This window comes from Oratosquilla oratoria, chromosome 19 (assembly GCF_046742065.1).
Source record: "Oratosquilla oratoria isolate Oo_2021 chromosome 19, ASM4674206v1, whole genome shotgun sequence".
NCBI lineage: Eukaryota > Metazoa > Arthropoda > Malacostraca > Stomatopoda > Squillidae > Oratosquilla > Oratosquilla oratoria.
In genome coordinates this window covers 19,978,836-20,000,701 of record NC_134795.1, presented here as the reverse complement: position 1 = coordinate 20,000,701, position 21,866 = coordinate 19,978,836, and the positions used below count along the sequence as shown (strand labels likewise).

Sequence of the window (21,866 nt, the reverse complement as noted above, 5' to 3'; positions counted from 1 at the left end):
CTGATGACTGTTTTTGTGAAAGCTTCACTCAACATACATAAGTTAGTAAATTTTGGATCCCATGTTCAGATTTTTTTTATCAGAATGCCAGTCATTCTATCATTCTTGAAACACCTCTTCCACATTACAAAAGATTTACTGTAGTAGTTTTGATTTCTGATGAAGTTTTTGAATTATTTTTCTTATATGTCACTACACATCTAATACAGGTTGCATTGCAGAGTGTATCGACCTTGTTAGGTGTATCTTCAGCAGCCTTATACCGTGGACTCACTACACGAACTCATAATGTGAGAGGGCAGCTTGTCAAGTCAATGTGTGATGCTAATATGGTAAGTGTAGATCAAGAACAGTAACAATAAAGAGTGGTCACCAAGACTCCATGCATTGTGCTTATGAGTTATATGTTGTTCAAGTTCTGTGTGATGCTCTAAGTTCCCCCAGTTCCTGACATTTGAATTTGTTCATAATTTGAGTGGGTTTTGCCATACATTTTTTATATCAGTAGTCATCAGACAAAACATTTGGGACCCATGAGTCTACTGTAAAAGAGACTTAGGGAATAGATCAACTAATTATTAAGTAAGTCCAACTTTTCTCAGACCTGCAGAAACAGAGTACAGTATATCCAGGTGCAGAGTATTTCAATGCAGTCACTTGAATTGTAATGTGTACACTTATTGACATACAGTTAGTTGTAACCAGTATGTTTTTTGACAGTCAAATGTGACAAGAGATGCTTTGGCCAAGGCCTTGTACTGCCGTACTGTTGCCACCATTGTTAGGAGAGCCAATTCGCTGAAGAGACTTGGCTCAACTTCAGGCACTCTTTCATCTGACAGGTATGTTTCATCCTTAATAACTTACTAAACGTTAACACTATTATTTGAAAAACATTTCCCCTGAATTACCACTTCACATCCTTTTTCTAGATGTATCAACCTTTTTCAGTGATGTTTTCATGCCAAAATGAAATTTTCTAGTGTAAATAAAGGTCTAATGGCTAGTTCTGCCATGATACATTTAGGAACATCTTAGAGGCTTGTAGTTATGTACATGAAGTTTTGCTAAGCAAGTTTTCCAAACAACACGTCTCAGCCTGTCTACATTTCATACAAATCAGTAGCCCTTATTTTTTTTCCATACCTTCATAACCTCATTTGTAAGCCAAGATTCATATTACTTGAGGGCATATTTTCTAAGCAAGATACTGTAATGCTTGCCATTTATCTTATATTAATTGTCTATTTATTTGTTATTATTTGTCTTTATTATTAGCTTGATTATGATTTATTGTTATTTATGTCAATTTATTATTATTTACTATTTACCTGTTTGTTTACTATTTAACTTTATCTTTTTATTTATTTATTTATTTATTATTATTTATATTATTTTAAATTTTATTTATTTATCATTATTATCATTTATTTGGCATCCGACCTAGTTATGGACCAAAAGGTCTTCTGTTGCCATGTTCCTTTATAATCCTTTGTAAAATTTGTGCTTAACCACTTCAGTACGAGTGGGTACCGTATACACTCGCGTATTAAAGGTCGCACCAGTGGATAGGTTGCACCGCTAGTTTGCGGTTGTCAAAGTGGTTATTTGCGGTTGACCTGCGGATAGGTCGCACTATAATCTGGCGATTTACAAGACCCAATCAAGATTAAAAATGATCAGATATTTACCTTTATTTCAAAACTTCACTCACAAAATTTTAATATCAGAACACATGTATACATATTGTCTGACTGTCACGCGTGCGCATAATGCAAACTTATGTACATAAACAACGGTTCCGTTTATAAAACTATAATCGTAAACAATTGCACTTGCGTAAAAAATGTTATAGTCAACTTGACAAAAATATCAGTAGAGTTTAATTGTCAACAGGACACTATACAACAGTATAGAAGAATTTTTCTTTAAGTTGATCTTTCTGCTTCCTCCATACCCTCACTACCTTTCCTGAAACCCCAAACTTCTTTTTTGCAGATCTGTTTCCATGTTCTTTTGCGTAATCCACCACTTTCAACTTAAAACCTACTTCATACGGTTTGCAGTTATTAGGCCTGAAACTCCGTGTGATCTACCGTAGATCAAACAGTACGGTAGGCCTAATGGAAATTTACGAAAATAATAATTTTTATTACGAAAATCATAAGTTTATATAAGTTACGTTACGGGATGTTACGTTCGCTACGAAAACATACCGTAATTTGTGCACATATAGAAACGCAGCCACGAGTGAAACAGCTGATGTACGGTAAACATTGAAAAACATACGAAAGAGTTGGGAAAGAGAATATTTAAGATTTTCTAGCAGCAATAGTTCATTTTAAAGCAGCGAATCGGTAGGAACCTCTCATGTATATATAGTTTATGCATAGAAAAGGCTTGAAAAGCTTTCCGATGCATATTGGACGAACACCGCTGAAATCCCGTGTCATTGTCACATTGAAATCGCCAGTTGTTGCGAATTCGGTGGCAGAGTAGTGCTGTCCCTCATTAATGTCGAATGGATAGGTCGCACCCCTCATTTTGGCGAAAAATTTTGTTAGAAAAATGCGACCTATACGCGAGTATATACGGTACATGATGATACTAGCGTCGGCGTCCTGATTATATAGATATTTTTTGTAGTTGTACACAAGTTACCCCAGATTCTGTGAACTGATTTGATCATGTTTCCTGTGTTTATTATTACTCAGAACAAAAGCGAACGATTAATACAGCAGTGACTTTATACTTTATGATGCGAATAGTGTGATGCAAATTACATGTGGCAATTGCTGCTGCACATGAGAATTTGAGCCATACTGAAGTGGTTAAGAATCCAAAATCTTTCCAAGATTTAACCTTTATTTTGTGCCATAATGCATTTTGCTTGTACTCCAGCAGTGAAAGTGTACATAATCAACCAAAGGTTGCATCACAGTATTGATACAAAAATGGATCATGAATAGATAAATATTTATCTATCTGTATACCAAGGGCCCTTATAAGTCAAAAGCATGCACCCACTCCCATCCATTTTACCCCTATCCACCACCTTTGATTCCCTCCTCATGAATTAAGGGTTATCAATAATTGAATAGATCAAAATAACCTGTGCTTAAGAATCTAAATTCCTCTACAAAATATAACTTGTACCGTAATGCATTTTCTTTTTATTCCAGCAATGAAAGTGTGCACCACCAAGCTGAAGTTGCATCACAACATGCATCAACTGTGGGAACATCAGGTTCCAAGGCATCTAAGTCAATGAGTGTCCTCAACAACGCTGTCAAACATGCCACAGATGGTTTTATTGGCATCCTGGACATGTTTGGCTTTGAAGACCCTAAGGTGAGCAAAGTATGATTAGCAGTCAAAAAAATATTATAAAGATTTGTTGGATTAGGTTGGACAATTGTATTAGAGACATGTAGGATTAATGATAAGAGGGAGGTTGGAGGGGTGTGGAGTGTGTTCAGGGATGGAATGGGTGGGAATGATTTTATGCCTTTTCCTTTTTGGCTACCTCCCTTGTAAGGGGGAAAAGCCTTGGTATATGTATGTATGTATTAGTATCTGTACTATATTAGGTTGCAAGGCTTATTGGATTGTTATGAAATGTGAGGAGAATCAGTGAAAAGAGATTCATGAAATTGTAGAAGGAAAATCTGAAAGTTGTGAAGAGGTAGAGAATGAAAGACTCATGGGTGCTGAAATTCAGATATTAGAGGGAGTTTCTGGATGTTTGATATTCTATTTGATAAGATTATGTTTGTTATAATGAACTGCCTGCCTGTTCATAATCTGTAAAAACAAACTGCATTATTTATATTTTGCTCCTAAGCTTACTGGATTTTTCTTTTTTCATGATAATTGACTTTGTACTGTATAATATATAAAAGAAATTTATCTATATATCAAAGGCTTTTTCCCCTTACCAGGGAGGTAGCCAAAATCAAAAGGCATGTATCTACTCCCATCCATTTAATTCCCACCCATTCCGCTTCCATCCACCACCCTTTCCTCCCTCTCATCTTAGCTCCTCATGGATGAAATACTGAAACAATATTAATACAAGAAATACTGAACCATTAATACATGCATATACCAAAGGCTTTTTCCCCCTTACAAGGGAGGTAACCAAAAATCAAAGGCATAAAATCCACTCCCACCCATTCCATCCCCACATATTCCACTCCCATTCACCACCCTCTCTCCCTCTTATCTTGGCTCCTCCTGGATGACAGGTCATCTCTGTATCTCTCCCACTGCCCTGGGTCAGAAGCAGTGTTGCAAGACACAGCACATCCACAGCAAGGCCACTTCATTTAATTGGCAACCCCACTCTCTGTCCCCTCATGCAGAAAAAGATATGATGGGGAGAACCAGTATTACATTGTAGATAAAATTAAAGACTATTGACAATGACTGCCAAAACAAAAGTAGTCTGTCTGTTGATCAGCCTCTTGCTGATATAAGTAAATTGCAGAGCTGTAACATGTGGCTAGTAACAGATACATCATCCTTGTAATACATATTTACAGTGGTCCTGTCCAGTAGCTCAATTTCCTACTCTATCCATTTTATGTTAGATATGCAAAATATATAACCAACAATCCCTTGTTCTACATGGAAGAGGTGAGGGAGGAAACTGTATTAGAATGTAAATTACAATTATAGTTATGCAATTTCTAATTTACTTGCTAGTAAGGTGTTTGAAATTCTGTTTACAGTGCCAATAGATAGGTCTAAGCAGCTCTGACATGGGTGGTGCACCAAGGTACAGGGATGACCCTTCATGAGGTACTGAGATGGGAAGGACATTAAGTGGGTTTTAATTGTGTATGAATTGGGTTTGTCCTCTGACTTGGCTATCCCGCTTATAAAGTAACTGAATCCATTTCCTCTTCCCATTTCAGCCCTCACACCTGGAGCATCTATGCATCAACTTGTGTGCTGAGACAATGCAACATTTCTACAATACTCATATCTTCAAGTCTTCCATTGAGTCATGTCGTGAAGAAGGAATCACTTGTGAGGTTGAGGTGGATTATGTAGACAATGTTCCTTGCATCGATCTCATATCATCATTGGTTAGTTTCCCTGAGTTTTACATCTATTTATTTGAGTATTTATTTACTTTAATTGATTAATTAGGACCCAGTGACTGCTACTTGCAAATAGTGGTTCTGCAAAACAGTCTTGTTTTTCTTAGAACCCCGGAAACAGAGTATATGTTTATTGTGGACTAATATTTGTATCACTGGGATGCTCAGTAAATTATTCTTAATTTTTCTATTTGTCATTTTTCTTATAGAAAATAGATTCACAATTTTTTTTTTTTTTCTGACTCCAGCGTACTGGGTTACTAAGCATGTTGGATGTGGAATGCTCTGTTCGCGGCACACCGGAAAGCTACATCCAGAAGGTGAAGATCCAACACAAGGGGAACCTGCGACTCTTTGAACCAAAATGTAATCTTGTTCGGTCCTTTGGTATTCAACACTTTGCAAGCAGAGTTGTTTACGATGCCTCCGACTTCCTTGGTAAATGAACTTTGTTGTTTACTTTTGTACCTTGTATGCCTTCCCAAATAGTTTACTTTATGCTTTGTACAATTTCCCACATAGTTTATTTTCATATTTTCTATACGTTCCCATGAAGTTTATAATGGGAATAATAACGCATAGTGGTGGTCCTGCAAGATGGCCGTCAAAGAGAATCATCTTTCTGCCTTCCAATTTCAAAACCTGTCAATACTCTTACCTTCATCTAGAGGTGTCCTGAGGGGCTGGCACTCTGGACCAGGTCAAAGGCCCTCTCTATCAATGTCAGTTGTATTTCCTCCACATTTTTGCTTAAGGAGACAGACAGTTTAAGACTGTACCCCTCATGCTATTTTAAGCCAGAGACATTGCAACTATTCCAGATCAATACAACATAGACAATAGTTTAAAAGTTTCTTCCCAGAGCAGTGTCTAGGAGGGTCCAAGGACCATTGTTAGCCATTGTAAGGCTCAGTGTTTCTAGCTAGTGCAAAGTTTGTAGCATGCAGGATCCTTGACACTATTTCCTGAAATCAAATGTGTGATGTTTTATGTACTACAGTGTCATGATATTATTCAGATATTTTTCTAACAATTGTGTGTTGCATAACTGATTACAACTAAGAGATTTAATGGTTTAAATACACAGACACAAACAAGGACATCGTGAGTGATGATTTGGTGTGCGTCTTCCATAAACAGTCATGCAATTTTGGATTTGCCACACACCTCTTTGGCTCAGAACTGAAAGCACTTTTCAATCAGGAGCCCGTTCCTAGGGGTGTATCCTTCAGAATAAGTCCAACTTCTCACACAGACTTGTAAGTATTGTAAGCCATTTGTAATATTTTCCTGAACTATATTTGAAGTATTTTATCCTCTAATTTGATGTGTTGGAGATGATCGCATTTTCTAGTCTTGTAAATAATTTCATATCAAAATAAATGCGATGGAAGGATGGAGGCTTTATCAGTTAGATGTTTCACTTGATAAGTTGTAATAAGCAGAACATCATACTAGTAAAGCCTCTGTCCTCATATGGTGTTTAATTTCATGTTCTATACTAACCAGTGCTTTAGGATGGAACTATATATTTTTCTGATACTGAATTGTGATTTCTTAAAGATAAATGTTTACACGAGTGCCTGGAAGGGGTTTGAAGTTGGTGGATGTGGGTGGAGGGATGTTGGAGGTGAATCAGTTACTTGCAGGTGACCATGTGGTTATGGCCAGTTTTAAGGAGAGACTGAAGCAGTTGGTGACTGGTTTTGGAAGGGTTGTGAGTGAATATTAGCTAAAGTAAATTGATCTATTCAAGGGTCACAAACTGAATGTGAGTGGTGAAAGGGTGGGGAGTTTTAAGTATTACATTAGAGTGGAATAAAGAACCTAATAAATGTCTGGCTGGAATGAAAAGATTATGAGAAACAGGTATTGGGGATGAATGCAAAATAAATGTTGTATGATGTAGTGATTGTACCTACTGAAATGAATGGAACAGAAACTTGGAATATAAAAGTGAAAGAAGGGAAGAGCTTGAAATTTTCCGAGATGAAGTACGGTATTTGAAGAATAATAGGAGTTGCAAGAGTGGATAGAGCAAAGTGTGGCCTGGGCTGAGAAAGATGTCAGATAGGATGAATTAAAAAGTGCTGAGGTGTTTTCAGCTTATGGAGAGAATAAATGAAGAAATATATATTTATATTTTTACTTTTCAGGCAAAATGGAGATGAGCCCGTTTCCACTCTGACACAAGATTTCCACACTCGGCTTGACAACCTTTTGAGGACCCTTGTTCATGCCAAGCCACACTTTATTCGATGTATCAGATCCAATTCTACAGAAAAACCAGGGCAGTTTGATCGTAGTACAGTCATTAAGCAACTCAGAGCTCTACAGGTAGGACATCAACATTTCTGTAGTTTAAGAACATCACACTCCCACACTGTGATATTGTTCATAAGGACAGAAGGTCTAGTAAATTGTTGATGGCAAAATACTATGTCTTTGTTATGGTCAGGTTGTTGAAAGAATATATTTAACCTATGGTTATGTTGCCCTTTTTACAATCACAGGTTTTAACCCCATAACTGGCAACTTTTTTTTGGAGGAAATGTTTTATTTGAAGACAGGTTTTTTTATTGCTTTTTTATAGTATTTTTCATGCTGATTATGGATGCTAAGAGGAGATTGTATGAATGAGTGATTATGCCGACAGCACTCTACGGTGTAGAAACATGGAACATAAGAGAGGTTGAGAGAAGGTGTTTGAATGTGTTTGAGATGAGATGACTTAAAAATATGATGGGGGGTTACTAGTGTGGATAGAGTGAGAAATGAGGAGGTGAGGAGGAGAACAGGGGTGGAAAGGAGTTGGGAGATAGGATTGATGAAAGAGTATTGGGATGGTTTGGACACATGGAAAGAATGAGTGCAGAAAGACTAGTAAAAGAGGTGTGGAAGGCAGAGGTGGAAGGAGTGAACATGAGGGGTGACATAGGATAAGATGGATGGATGGGGTAAAAGGGGCATTGGAAAAAAGGGGAATGTCTGTTGAGGAAAGATAGAAGATAGGGGTGAATGGAGAATGGTTGTGTATGGATGATGCTGTGATGCATGAGGTGGAATGGGTGGGGGATGGGGGTGAGGAAGTATGTATGAGAAATAAATTGATGCAGCCTGAAGGGATTTCTTCCCATCTTCTTTTCTGTATGAGGGGATGGAGAGAGGGTGTCACTGATTTAATGAAGCAGCCTTGCTGTGGATGTGCAGTGTACTTGCGACACAGCTTCTGACCCTGGGCAGTGGGCAAGATGCAGGGATGACCAGTCATCCAGGAGGTGCCAAGATAAGAGGGAGGGAATGGGATGAATGGGAATGGAATATGTTAGGGATGAAATGGGTGAGGGTGGATATTATGCCTTGTTTTTTGGCTACCTCCCTTGTTAGGGGGAAAAAGCCTTTGGTATATCTATGTATGTATCAATATTTTACTTGAAATTTTATTTTGAAGATACCATTTCTGGCAAAAACAAGATAACTCATTTTCCTTATATTTATTGCCTTTTTCCCAATTTTAAAATCAAAAGTAAAAGGAAATTATACACTTATTTTACTCTTTTTTTATATTTTGTTTTAGAATTGATAATCTGGGATTTCCAGTGAATGGGAAGCATGGTTGTAGAGGAAGCATGTTTTGTTCCAACACATCTTGTCAATACCAATGTCGTACATCCTTCTCTTCCTCCTCACTTGAGAGAGAATAACCATCGTCAGATGAATTTGCACTCTCATCTGGTGTAGCTAAGCTTCTAATTGAATCTTTATATTCATTCTCATCATCTAAGCTTCACATCTGGGTATAATTTATTAAAATAAATAATAATAAGTGGGTGTATGTGCTCAAAAGTGATAAGTCTACTTCCTTTGACTGATACCTTATCACAAACAAATGCATCTCGAGGTGGAAGAAACACAGCTACCAGATGTACGATTCACTGAGTATATTCATTGATGGCTGAGAAGAGCCCAAATTTAATGAGTACAATCATCTGTGCCTATTTTTGAAACATTATGTTTGGATGAGTTTACTCGTCGCACTCTGAAAAAGAAAAATTGGGTGAAGACAAGTTTACTCGTCCTTGCCTGCTAAGTAGTTAAAGTTGAAATATTAATGACAGGTTCGTTACTTGAAAACATATAGCCATAATCACAGTGTTTTTTTGAGAACTTATTCATACATACATGCATGCATGCTTATGTACATACATATCAAAGGGCTTATTCACTCATGTAAGGGGGTTGGCTGAATCAATGCATACACTTAACTTCTTCAATACAGGTCAAATTTTTGTGTGCAGCATCGGATGCCAGATGTACGATGCATCACACTACTTGCATAATAAAATATAAAGTCACTGCTATATCACTCGTTCCCTTTCATTCTGAGTGATAATAATCACAGAAAATGTGATCAAACCAGTTCACAGAATTTGGGGGTCAGTCAGCTAAATTTAGAAAATAAATATAATCAAGACACTGACGTCAGCATCCTTGTATACCCACTTATGCCTCATGATGTCTATGTAGGCATTATCATATCAAAGAGGTTAACCCCATACACCCAGCCTACATTTATTCAAAACCCACTCAATGTTCTTCTCATCTTAACACCTCATGGAACCGGGGTCCCTTTCTCCCGTTGCATTGCTGAGGGCAAAGGCAATGCAGCATGACACAGTGCCTCCACAGTAGGTCCTGATAGCCAGTTGGTTTACCCCTACTATTTCACCACTTCATTATATAGCAAAACTCTTCCTCATCCAGTTACTACTAATTTTATAAAAAAAAATTGTATATATGTATGTCTAAATTGTATTTTATATTGTTGAATAAACTTTAACTAACTAACTAACAGTTGACAGACGTTCTTATGGTTTAAGAAAGGGTGAGCTTCATATAGTACAAGGTAAAAAGTTGTAAAAAAATAAATAGATAGAAAAGAAAAGTAAATATTTTTAGAAGCAATGCTGAGATAGAAGGAAGGGTTAAGCGGGTTTTGTTTGTGTAAGATATGAATGTGTGCTTTGACTTGACCCCACCCCATTTAACCCCTTCCATACGGTGCCGCACACGTAGGCGTCATGGGGAGCGAGTGTATTCGCGAGGCTGCCATATCGGCGTCTTGATTATATTTATTGTAGTCGCCCCTCCATAATGACATTCTTTCTAATTCTTTTGTAATCGCATTTTCTATGGTTATCAAAATTCACGGGTGAAGAGAGAACGATCGATATAAGCGGTGACTATATTTTATGATGCGAGTATTATTACGACACGTCGTACGGCTGGCATTGGCTGCTGCCACCGAGATCTAAGTCCATGACGCCTACGTGTGCGGCACCGTATGGAAGGGGTTAATGCCATTGTTCTCTACAAAATCACACAAATATTATGAATTGACCTCGATAATAGATTCATATATACATAATTTATAACCCATAATTTATTTCTTAATAATGCAAAAATTAGAAAGTTATCTTGATGGCTGGATATTTTATGTGAAGAGAAAAAAAGCATAACCTTGAATTGATTTATCATTATTATTTTTTTTTCATAATCATGCAGGTTTTAGAAACTGTAAACTTGATGGCAGGAGGCTACCCACACCGTATGCGCTTCAAGACCTTCAACATGCGCTACCGACTTCTTGCACCATTCAAGAAACTCAGAAGAATTGAGGATAAAACAATTGAGGACTGTAAATTGATCCTTGATTACTTTGTTCGATCTTTCGAAGATATAAACAAGTCCCCGACTGTATCAGTGCAGTGGGCTCTTGGAAAGAGACATATATTCCTAAGGTATGGAAAATACTCATGTGTATTCATTCTTACACATACAGTGGCTCCAAAAGTATTTATGCTTTTTATTCACTTTGTTGTTCTCCTGCATATTCTCTTCATCAGTTTTATTTTATTTTCTTTTTTCTTTTTTTTCTTTCAATTACTCTTATCTTTGTACACTTTTCTTTGATTTTTATTCCCTTCCTTCCACTCCTTTGTCTCTCTCTCTGTTTGCCTACTTGTATCTTTCTGTTTCATTCTTTCTCTTTCTACATATATCTGTTTTCATTCCTTTCCCAGGCTTTTTATGTGCTTTTTTTGTATTTGTAATTTTTCGTCTCCTTAGTTTTGGTCTGTAAATGTGGCTCTTATTGAAAAGTAGATTTCATAACAGTACACTTGTTTCATTTGTAATACGTATTATTATTAGTATTATTATTTTTTTTTTATTATTATTATTATTTTTTATTTTTTTATTTATTTATTTTTTCTTTGACTGAACTCTATACTTGAGGACTCCACAACTGCCAGATTTGATTAATTGAAAGACATCACTGCAACTGATGATTTATTCCAAAATATTTTTGTCTATTCATTCATCATATTTTAGATTTTTTTTTTCACTTGGACTTGTTTTGGATTAGAAGGCCTCCTGTTAATGTATTCCTTCATTGTATTACAGTGAAGGTGCACGACAGCAGTTGGAGATGTTCCGGATTGAGACTCGACATCGAGCTGCCACTCTGATTCAAGCAGTGTGGCGAGGTTGGCACTTCAGGAGGAGATGGCCCACACTCAAGAGGAACCTTGAGCTGAGAGCAAGGTCAAGGACAGTGAGGCCTCGTCCTCAGCCTATTGCTGGTACTCCACCACCTGATGTTCTTGATCGGTGTGATCAGAAAATGATACAGCAGACTTGTACACTCTTTGGCCTAGATCTTGTAAGTTGTCACATGTTCAAGAGTTCCTATTTCTTTGTTTAAAGTACAAAAGATGTGGCAGAGAGCAAGGTTGGCTGTGGTTTGTATGACAGATGGTGTACAATGTACATTTTGGTCAGCTTAGTCAGTAACTTTGGGTATCAAGCAGGATTGGGTTATCAGATGTCCCATCCACCACATGTGGATGACATGTTGATTGTGTGTTGAAATACAGATTGCAAGATAAACTTCAACCTTTGATTGGATCCTTAGTTTCATATTGGAGGACAATTCACTTACTCAAATGCAACAGTGGCAAACTGCTTAATCTGTTGAGCTATTCTGAGAGATTACAGTCAAGATATGCATTACTGTTCATGTTTCCTAATTTGTGTTTGCCCAGGGCTCCAAATCAGCACCTATTCAAGCATTAAAATCTTCCATGTAGATCATCTTATCTGCTACTGGTACATGGTGAATCATGTTGGAGAACCTGTCCTTGCACTTTTCCTTAATTAGTATTAGTCCTTGTGCACTAATAATCATAGTACCAATGATATGTAGTCATTGGATACTCATTGTCTGATGGATAGCTAAGTGATTTGAGTCAGTATCTCATTTCTGATGGCCAATCTAACCCCATGGTTTCTTCCTGCCTCTGTAGCCACCCCCTTCTACCAGTGAGCCCATGCCAAGGAATATCATTTCTTCTAGCGCAACTGTGTCTTTACAGTATACCACCTAAGTTCGTTGCCATCTTAATTATCCCTCCCTATATCCAAATACATATTTGATATTTTGCAGGAGCGTCCTCCACCTGTGCCACCGAGTCGGTCCTACACAATTGCTGGGAATCACAAGATGGGGTATCCTCAAACACGGTTGATGAAAATGACTTTCCCAGGTAATGAAAGTATTTGATATCAGTTTACATAGGATATGATTGCAGTTTTGATTACATGAATTACTTCTCTCTCTTATGCCAAAAATATATCTTCTATTAAACCAGATATACCATTATGACTCCCATATAAATTTGTGTATGAATCCTTTGTAATTTTAGTCACATTAGTTATACAGTACTACCTCTCATGAACGGACTAAAAGGGGTTAACGGTGTCCGTTGATGTGAATAATCCATTGATTTGGAGTGGTTTTTGGATGGCATAGTGATTGCACGCACTAAACAACAGCACGAAAACCACCGAAAACACAGCGAAAACACCACAAACACAGCTAATTAACGTCTGTTAATGAGAGGTAGTACTGTACATTGGACACTATTCTTTCCAAATTGGTTTTGTTGAAGAATGTTAAACTAATTAAGGCTGTTGTTCAGTAATAAAAACACCTCCATACAGAAGGACTGGCTTGTTTTCAACCAGATATATTATCATAATTCTCTTTTCATGCCATTTAATATAAATTTTCATTTTTCCTCCACTTATTGATTGACTGTGATGTGGGGCAACAAAAGTACTGGTAAGTAGTGTAGATACAACAAAATAAATCCTGAGAAATGGACTGCACTCTTTAGAATTTAGAAATGGCTGTGATACTGTAGTTTTCTCACACCGATTCTGAAGCAAGAGTAGACGTAGTTGACCATGTACACAAGATTCAGGCTTGATTTCTAGTTGTAGAGGTGTCCAGTAATGATTATTATGATATATATTGCACATGAATTTATGATACACACAAGTCATGCCTTTATGGCCTATGCCAAGTGTCTGGAAATCAAAGTCTGAAAATGTACTTACATGTCCACACATTTGAATAGAATTATTGTTACACACATGTACATGCACATGCCCATGCACATGCATGAAGAACACATGCACGCTTTCCCACACCTGTGAAGACGCGTTTCTTTAGTTTTCCCCAACTTTATGTTGGAAAGAATCATAGTGGAGAGTTGATGGTGGAGATGTGTCTAGAGTTGATGATAGTAAATACAGTGTTTAGGAAGAAAGTCAAACATAGGTACACATGGGAGAGGGTGGTGGATGGAAGGGTGGTAGATAGAGCATTAATGGACTATGTAGTGGTAAATAGGAGTATAGAAGGAAGAGTTAAGGATGTGGATGTTCTAAGGGGAGAGTGGTGGATATCAGATCATTATCTGGTGGAAGGCAAGTTGAGAGTGGAGGATAGATGGAGAAAGAGGAAAAGGACAAAAGGTAAGAAGGTGCTTAGAGTGAACTGCTTAAATGAGGAAGAAAATGAGGAGTACAAGGAGAAGCTGAGAGAGGAGTGGGAGGGAGTGAAGGATAGAGTAGAACTAAGAGTGGAGGAGGAATGGGGATGGTTCAAGGAGGGAGTCAAAAGATGTGCAAAGATGGTGTGTGGAATAAGTGGGATGGGAGGAAATAGAAGGAAGGGTAGTGAGTGGTGGAATGAGGAAGCAAAGAAGGCTGTAGAAGAGAAGAAACGAGCTTTCACAGATTGGTTACAAAATAGGACGAGGGAATCATATGAGAGGTACAAACAAAAGAGAAGAGAAGTAAAGCATAAGATAAAGGAGGCAAAGAGGAGAGCAGATGTGAAATGGGTAAGAGTATGACAGAAAATTTTGAAAATAATAAAAAGATGTTTTGGATGTAAATTAAGAGAGGAAGAGGAGACAAATCAAGTAGAGAAGAAAAGGTAAAAGGTGCAGATGGAGAGATTATAATGGAAGGCAGAAAGAGGAAGATGGGCAGGGTATTTTAGGGAGTTGCTAAATGTGAAGGAGGATAGGGACAGAAAGGTAGTTGCAGTGGGAAGCTTTAAGAAAATTACCATAATGAGTGAGGAAAATGGAGGACAAATAAGGAAAGATGAAGTGAAGGCAGTTGTTAAGATGATGGGAGCAAATAAAGCACCTGGTCTGTATGGATGTCATGAAGAATGTCTGAAAAACGGAGGTACAGTGATGGTGGACTGGCTGGTGAGGTTATTTAATGTTTGTTTAAGAGAGGGTAGAGTGCCGGAGGACTGGAGGAGTGCCTGTATAGTTCCACTTTACAAAGGAAAAGGGGACAAGTGTGAGTTGGGAACGCTTATGGGAGGGTCTTGATTGAGAGGATTAGGAGAGGAACAGTGGGAGTAATTGGTGAGGAACAGCGTGGGTTTAGGACAGGTAGGGGTTGCATAGATCAGATTTTTGTGGTAAGACAGATATGTGAAAAAGGTATAGGAAAGGGTAAGGATGTTTTTTGGGCTTTTATGGATCTAGAAAAGGCTTATGACAGGGTAGACAGGAAAGCATTGTGGGAGGTACTGCAGATATATGGGATGGGAGGAAAGCTTTTAGGAGCTGTCAAGAGTTTTTTACAAGGGTAGTAGAGTCTGTGTTAGGATTAGAAATGGAGAGAGTGAGTGGTTTGAGGTAAAGGTAGGACTATGTCAAGGATGTGTTATGTCATCCTGGCTGTTCAATTTATACATGGATGGGGTGGTGCAAGAGGTAAATGCAAGGGTAGTGGGTTAGGGATTGGAGATGGTTAAAGAAAATGGAGAAAAGTGGGAGATAAGCCAGTTGTTGTTTGCTGATGACACTGCACTTGTAGCAGGATCAGAGGAGGGATTGAGGAAGTTAGTGACAGAGTTTGGGAAGGTGTGTGAAAGAAGGAAGCTGAAGATAATTGTGGGTAAAAGTAAGGTGATGAGATGTACAAGGAGAGAAAGTGACAGCATGCTGGAAGTGAGTATTAAGGGAGAGAGACTGGAGGAAGTGGATATTTTTAGATACTTGGGTGCAAATGTGGCAAGAAAGGGAGGAGTGGAGGCAGAGATAGAATGTAGATTGAGAGAAGCGAGTAAATGCCTTGTAGGATTAAACAGTGTAATGAGAAATAGACATTTGGGAATTGATGCTAAGAGGAGATTGTATGAAGGAGTGATTGTGCCAACAGCACTGTATGGGGCAGAAACATGGAACATAAGAGAGGAAGAAAGAAGGAGTTTGAACGTGTTTGAGATGAGGTGTCTGAGAAGTATGATAGGGGTTACTAGGCTGGATAGAGTGAGAAATGAGGAGGTGAGGAGGAGAACGGGGGTGGAAAGGGAGTTGGAAGATAAAGTTGATGAAAGAGTATTAGGATGGTTTGGACACATGGAAAGAATGAGTGAAGAAAGACTAGTAAAAGAGGTGTGGAAGGCAGAGGTGGAAAGAGTGAACATGAGGGGGCGACCTAGGATGAGATGGATGGATGGGGTAAAAGGGGCTTTGGGGAAGAGGGGAATGTCTGTTGAGGAAGGACAGGAGAGGACAGAAGATGGGTGAGTGGAGAATGGTTGTATATGGATGATGATGTGATGCATGAGGTGGAATGGGTGGGGGATGGGGGGTGAGGGAGTATGCATGAGAAATAATTTGACACAACCTGAAAGGATTTCTCCCCATCTTCTCCTTTTCTGCATGAGGAGATGGAGAGTTATGGTTGCCAATTTAATGAAGCAGCCTTGCTGTGGATGTGCTGTGTCTTGTGACACTGCTTCTGACCCAGGGCAGTGGACAAGATGCAGTGATGACCCGTCATCCAGGAGGTGCCAAGATAAGAGGGTGGATGGGATTGGAGTGTGATGGGGATGGAATGGGTGGGAGTGGTTTCATGCCTTTGTTTTTTGGCTACCTCCCTTATAAGGGGGAAAAAAGCCTTTGGTATATGTATTTATGTGTGTATGTTGGAAAGGAATGAGGGTAAATTTTGTTGGTAATTTGAATAAGAGGCTGTGAGAGGAGATCAGAACATCCCTGGCTGTGTTTGAAAAAATTATACAACAAATGAAAATGTACAACTAGGGAAAGGGTCAGTGAATAGAACAAGTGGAAGTATTGAGTGACAAAGATTTTTGTATGATAGGGTTAAGTGTGAAGTGAAACTATTGGAAAAGAGGAAAGAAAGTGAATAATTTGTGAACCTGTTGCCCTTGTTCTTTCTTGCAGGGGATCCGAAGACTTTATTTTGTATAGCTTGTTGGTTGTCTTTGTTTTCTTGATTGTTGGATGCCATGCTATGGAAGCCTAATTAAGTGTGATTCTTATGAGTTGTTTATGTATAGTAATAAATGTTTGTTTCTATTTTCCAAATCCCAAGTCTATAGTTATTCTTAGTATGTTCACTCTCGTGTTTGTCTTTGCTATTTGTCCTCACCATGAGGTCTTATGTGTAACGAGCGAAAGTCATGCATGTCTCAAATGTGAGGCCAAAGGAAGTGTTAGGAAAAAATTCTATGTTGATTGACTGACGGACATTGTCACCATATCAGAAACAAAAGAAGATGGGTTCCACAACTGAGTTCCTGAATTTTCATGACATGTCTTGAAGCGAAATGGTGACAATTATTTGGTCTTTTGCAGAGGACAGTAGCAGCAGCGAGGTCGTGCTGATGAAGGGCGAGTCGGTGGTAGTGGTGGGAGCCTCTCCAAGACGTGGTCACTTACTTGTTGATCACCAGGGCCACTCAGTCCATGTACCTTTTCAGTACATGGAGCTCAAGCCATCTGCACAATCAGGCCTTAACATCTAAGTAGGACTAGTTTCACCAAATGCATTGTCCTTGCCTTGGTGCAGTACCTGCTAGTGCAGCAAGTTACAGGCTTTGGACAGCATCTCTTTACTTGGATCTTCTTCTCATTGAACGCAGAGTGAGTGAGAGGAACCAGAAAGCTCAAAGTAGTGTTGGTGGGGAATGACTTGCAGTATTTAGTGATATTTTTATGTGAACCTGTGTAGTGAAATGGAAGAATGGTGAAAAGGTAGTGATGAGTGACATTTTATATGAATCCCCTTACAGTGGTGGGAAAAAGTGATGGTGCGTAAGCCAGGAAGGGGAGACAAAGATTCTAAGAAGGATTTGGAGACTTTTAGTGGTGTGAAGAATTCCTGTTCTGGGGCCAATAAAGACAAAGAAGTCGTGCCATGATCTGTAGCAAGAATTGAACGGCTTTCAAGGGTGCTTTTATAATATTCAATGCAACAAAGGATACTATTCTCTTGTGTTTTTGTCCAATGTTGAGGTGACAAAGGAACAAAAGATGCCTTGAACATGTTTCTCTATTGTGGCAGACAGTACATGTGAGAAATTGAAGGACATTTATAAGTTATTTTTGGAAAAACGAAAATGTTGAGACAATATCCTTCTAAAAACAGCAAAAAATAAAGGAAAAAATTATTCAAAAAAGTTATGAAAGAGCACATGAAATAAGTGCACGAACTAATGGATTTGTTTGTTTTTTGCCTCACTTATAGTCCTCCTCTTTCAGCTGTTGTAAATGTATTTTAGGAAGTGCAAGATTATTTCACACTATATTTAAATAAGTGTGTATTTTGTATGTATGTGCATTTATGTGTTTCTGTGTGTGTGTGAGTGTGTGTGTGTGTGTGAGTTAATAAGTATTTACTCTGATCCAGGATAGCTATCATCTTATCTTTTGTCCTCTCATGAAAATTTTCTCTCATATCATAACTTCTGGGTACTTCAACCCTTCATTAACTAGTGTTTCTTCTAGCTGCTGTCACCAGGTGATTTTATTTAGCTGAGGGAAACTCTCTTTGCTATGACTGAGGTTAAATTCATCTCAATTAACCCCTTGCATCATTCTATGACTTTTATTGTTTATTTTTATTGTTATTATTATTATTGACTTCTCACATGGGCTACAGAGAACAAGATGCCTAGTCCCACACTCCGTCCCATTTTAGCCACCTTTACGACCCGAGTGGCAGTAGTCTTTCTTCTCCCTACCACAGGGGAAAGGTGAAAATGGAAATATATACTCAAAGAAGTGGCACAGGACAGTAATAAGAGGGGGTGTAACAGCATATAGGAGGGATAGCTGCCCTACAATAAAGTAGCAGACTTTTTCTATGATTAGAGATTTCCTTTAACATAGACAAGATGATGTGAGGCTCTGGTCTGTAGGGGCTCCCTATATAGTCCCTAAAGTATCAATTGCATGCTACTGCATAGTTAATGCTACACAATAACATGCACCTAATACTCCAGACTGGCTCCCCATGTTCTCTTGTTCTGCATGAGGGGACAGAGAGGGGTGTGTCACCGATTAAGTGAAGTGGCCATGTAGTGGATGTACTGTGCCTTGCTACATTTGTTCTGACCCAGGGCAGTGGACGGGATACAGGGATGACCCATCATCCATGAGGAGCTAAAATGAGAAGGGTAAGGGGATGATGGATAAGAGTGGCTACTTTCCTTATAAGGGAGAAAAGGATCTTTATATATAGATAAATGGATTATTATTATTATTATTGTTCTTATCATTATTATTATATTAATTTCTATTATTTATTGTTATTGTAGCTTCTGCCAGGCATTTTTATTTGGTCACAGATGTGTGTGTACCTTCTTTTCAGTGTGAATTACTATTAGTGTTCATATAGGTGTCAGCCCTGTTTTCTCTTTTTCACTCATTACTTTCCATATACTGTATTTGCCAGTGGATAAGATGCATCTTCACATAAGATGCACCCGTATTTTTCAACATCATAGTATTGCTGAGTTTCACTGACTGAAAATCTGCAGCCTGACAATAACCATCAGCTGTCCTAAGGCCCTTCCATAGGTCTCTCTGAAAGGTGTCTATGTCACTAGTATATAGTAATAATAGGGGGGGGAACAGTCACTGGTCTGTTCTTGTTATGTGGAAAGGTGGTGATGGAAGTATGGTTGAAGTTGATGAAGAGATATCTTGGGCCCAGTCCAAAGACTGAGTGCCATCCCCTCAGGGTTGCACCTCTAGATAGAGGTGAGGGTGTTCACAGGTTTTAAAGAAAAGCAATCAGGGAGATGATTCTCTCTGACATCCATCATGCAGGTACATGTCACTGATATTTTTTATTGTAAATTTATTTAAATTTAAAGGAGTCACAAGGTGCATGGAACAAGGAAGACAGGAGGAAATAGAAGTAAGGGTGGTGGAATGATGAATCAAAGAAGGTTGTAGAAGAGAAGAAGCGAGCTTTCACAAATTGGTTTCAAAATAGGTTTAAAGAATCATATGAGAGGTACAAAGAAAAGAGAAGAGAAGTAAAGCATAAGATAAAGGAGGCAAAGAGGAGAGCAGATGTGAAATGGAATAAGAGTATGACATAAAAATTTTAAAGTAATAAAAAGATGTTTTGGAAAGAAATTAAAAGAGGAAGAGGAGGTGAATCAAGTAGAGAAGAAAAGGTAAAAGGTGCAGATGGAGAGATGATAATGGAAGAGGCAGCAGTAAGAGGAAGATGGGCAGGGTATTTTAGGGAGTTGCTAAATGTGAAGGACAATAGGGAGGGAAAGATAGTTGCAGTTGGAAGGGCTAAGAAAATGACAGTGATAAATGAGGAAAATGGAGAAGAAATAAGGGAAGACGAGGTGAAAGCAGTTATTAAAATGAGAGCAGATAAGGCACATGGATTGGATGGGTGTCATGCGAAGTGTCTAAAAAAGGGAGATACAGTGATTCTGGACTGGCTGGTGAGGTTTAATGTTTGTCTAAAAAGGAGTAGAGTGCCGGAGGATGGAAGGAGTACCTGTATAGTTCCACTTTACAAGGGAAAAGGGGACTAGTGTGAGTGTAGTAGTTTGAGAGGGATCAGTCTGTTATGGGAGGGTTTTGATTTAGAGGATTAGGAGAGGAACAGATGGGGTTTAGGACAGGTAGGGGTTGCATGGAACAGATTTTTGTGGTAAGGCAGACATGTGAGAAAGCTTTAGGATTTTTTTTTTTATGGATTTAGAAAATACTTATGACAGGGTAGACAGGAATACACTGTGGGAGGTATTGCAGATATATGGGTTATGAGGAAAGCTGTTAAAAGCGGTCAAGAGTTTTTAATAGAGTAGTAGAGTGTGTGTTAGAATTAGAAATGGAGAGAGTGAGTGGTTTAAGGTAAAGGTGGGACTTCACCAGGGATGTGTTATGTTGCCTTGGCTGTTCAATTTATACATGGATGGAGGTGGTGCAAGAGGGAAACGCAAGGGTAATGGGCCAGAGATTGGAGATGGTTAAAAAAATGGAGAAAAATGGGAGATAAGCCAGTTGTTGTTTGCTGATGACCCTGTGCATGCGGCAGGATCAGAGGAGGGATTAAGGAAGTTAGTGACAGAGTTTGGGAGGGTGTGCAAAAGAAGGAAGCTGAATATAAATTTGGGTGAAGGTAAGGGGATGAGATGTACAAGGGGAGAATGTAGCAGCAAATTGGAAGTGAGCATTAAGGGAGAGAGACTGGAGGAAGTGAATAGCTGTAAATATTTGGGTGCGAATGTGGCAAGAAAGGGAGGAGTGGAGGTGGAGGTAGAATATAGATTGAAAGAAGTAAATAAATGCCTTGTACAATTAAAAAGTGTCATGAGAAATAGGCATATGGGAATGGATGCTAAGAGGAGATTGTTTGAAGTGAGGCTGTGCCAGCAGCACTGTATGGGGCAGAAATATGGAACATAAGAGAGGAGGGTTTGAATGTATTTGAGATGAAATGCCTGAGAAGTATGGTATGGGTTAGGCTGGATAGAGTGAGAAACAAGGATATAATTAGGAGAGCAGGGGTGGAAAGGGAATTGGGAGATAGGTTGATGAGAGTATAGTGATGATTTGGACACATGGAAAGAATGAGTAAAGAAAGATTAGCAAAAGAGGTGTGGAAGGCAGAGGTGGAAAGAGTGAACATGAGGGGGCGACCAAGGATGATATGGATGGATGGGGTAAAGGGGGCATTAGGAAAGAGGGGAATGTCTGTTGAGGAGGGAAGGGAGAAGACAGGAGATGGGGGATACATGGAAGGGAGTGGGTGGGGGATGGGGGAAGGGAGTAAGTGTGAATGATATTTTGATGTAGCCTGAAGGGATTTCTCCCCATCTTCTCTTATTCTGCATGAGGGGATGGAGAGTTGGGGTTACCAATTAAATGAAGAGGCCTTGCTGTAGATGTGCTGTGTCTTGCTACATTGCTTCTGATCCAGGGCAGTGGGCGAGATGCAGGGATGACCCGTCATCAAGGAGGAGTCAGGTGGAAGGGAGTGGAGTGTGATGGGGATGGAATGGATGGGAGTGGTTTTTATGCCTTTGTT

General features: G+C 38.8%; 1 protein-coding gene across 2 annotated transcripts in view; it reads left to right on the top strand.

The window, feature by feature from the left end:
• Window positions 1-21,345, top strand: part of dachs (unconventional myosin-IXb-like dachs) — a 195,611-nt gene extending 174,266 nt beyond the window's left edge. Inside the window, exons 9-19 of one of the 2 annotated variants that reach the window (XM_076202720.1) lie at window positions 222-332; window positions 721-842; window positions 3,183-3,351; window positions 4,920-5,093; window positions 5,357-5,546; window positions 6,196-6,367; window positions 7,265-7,445; window positions 10,674-10,909; window positions 11,574-11,832; window positions 12,616-12,715; window positions 17,156-21,345. In XM_076202720.1, the coding sequence (XP_076058835.1) occupies window positions 222-332; window positions 721-842; window positions 3,183-3,351; window positions 4,920-5,093; window positions 5,357-5,546; window positions 6,196-6,367; window positions 7,265-7,445; window positions 10,674-10,909; window positions 11,574-11,832; window positions 12,616-12,715; window positions 17,156-17,325 (1,884 nt within the window). In that variant the 3' untranslated portion in view covers window positions 17,326-21,345. Of the gene's footprint in view, window positions 1-209; window positions 333-720; window positions 843-3,182; window positions 3,352-4,919; window positions 5,094-5,356; window positions 5,547-6,195; window positions 6,368-7,264; window positions 7,446-10,673; window positions 10,910-11,573; window positions 11,833-12,615; window positions 12,716-17,155 lie in introns of both variants that reach the window. The other variant, XM_076202719.1, reaches the window with a different exon arrangement.
• Window positions 21,346-21,866: the final 521 nt, after the last annotated feature.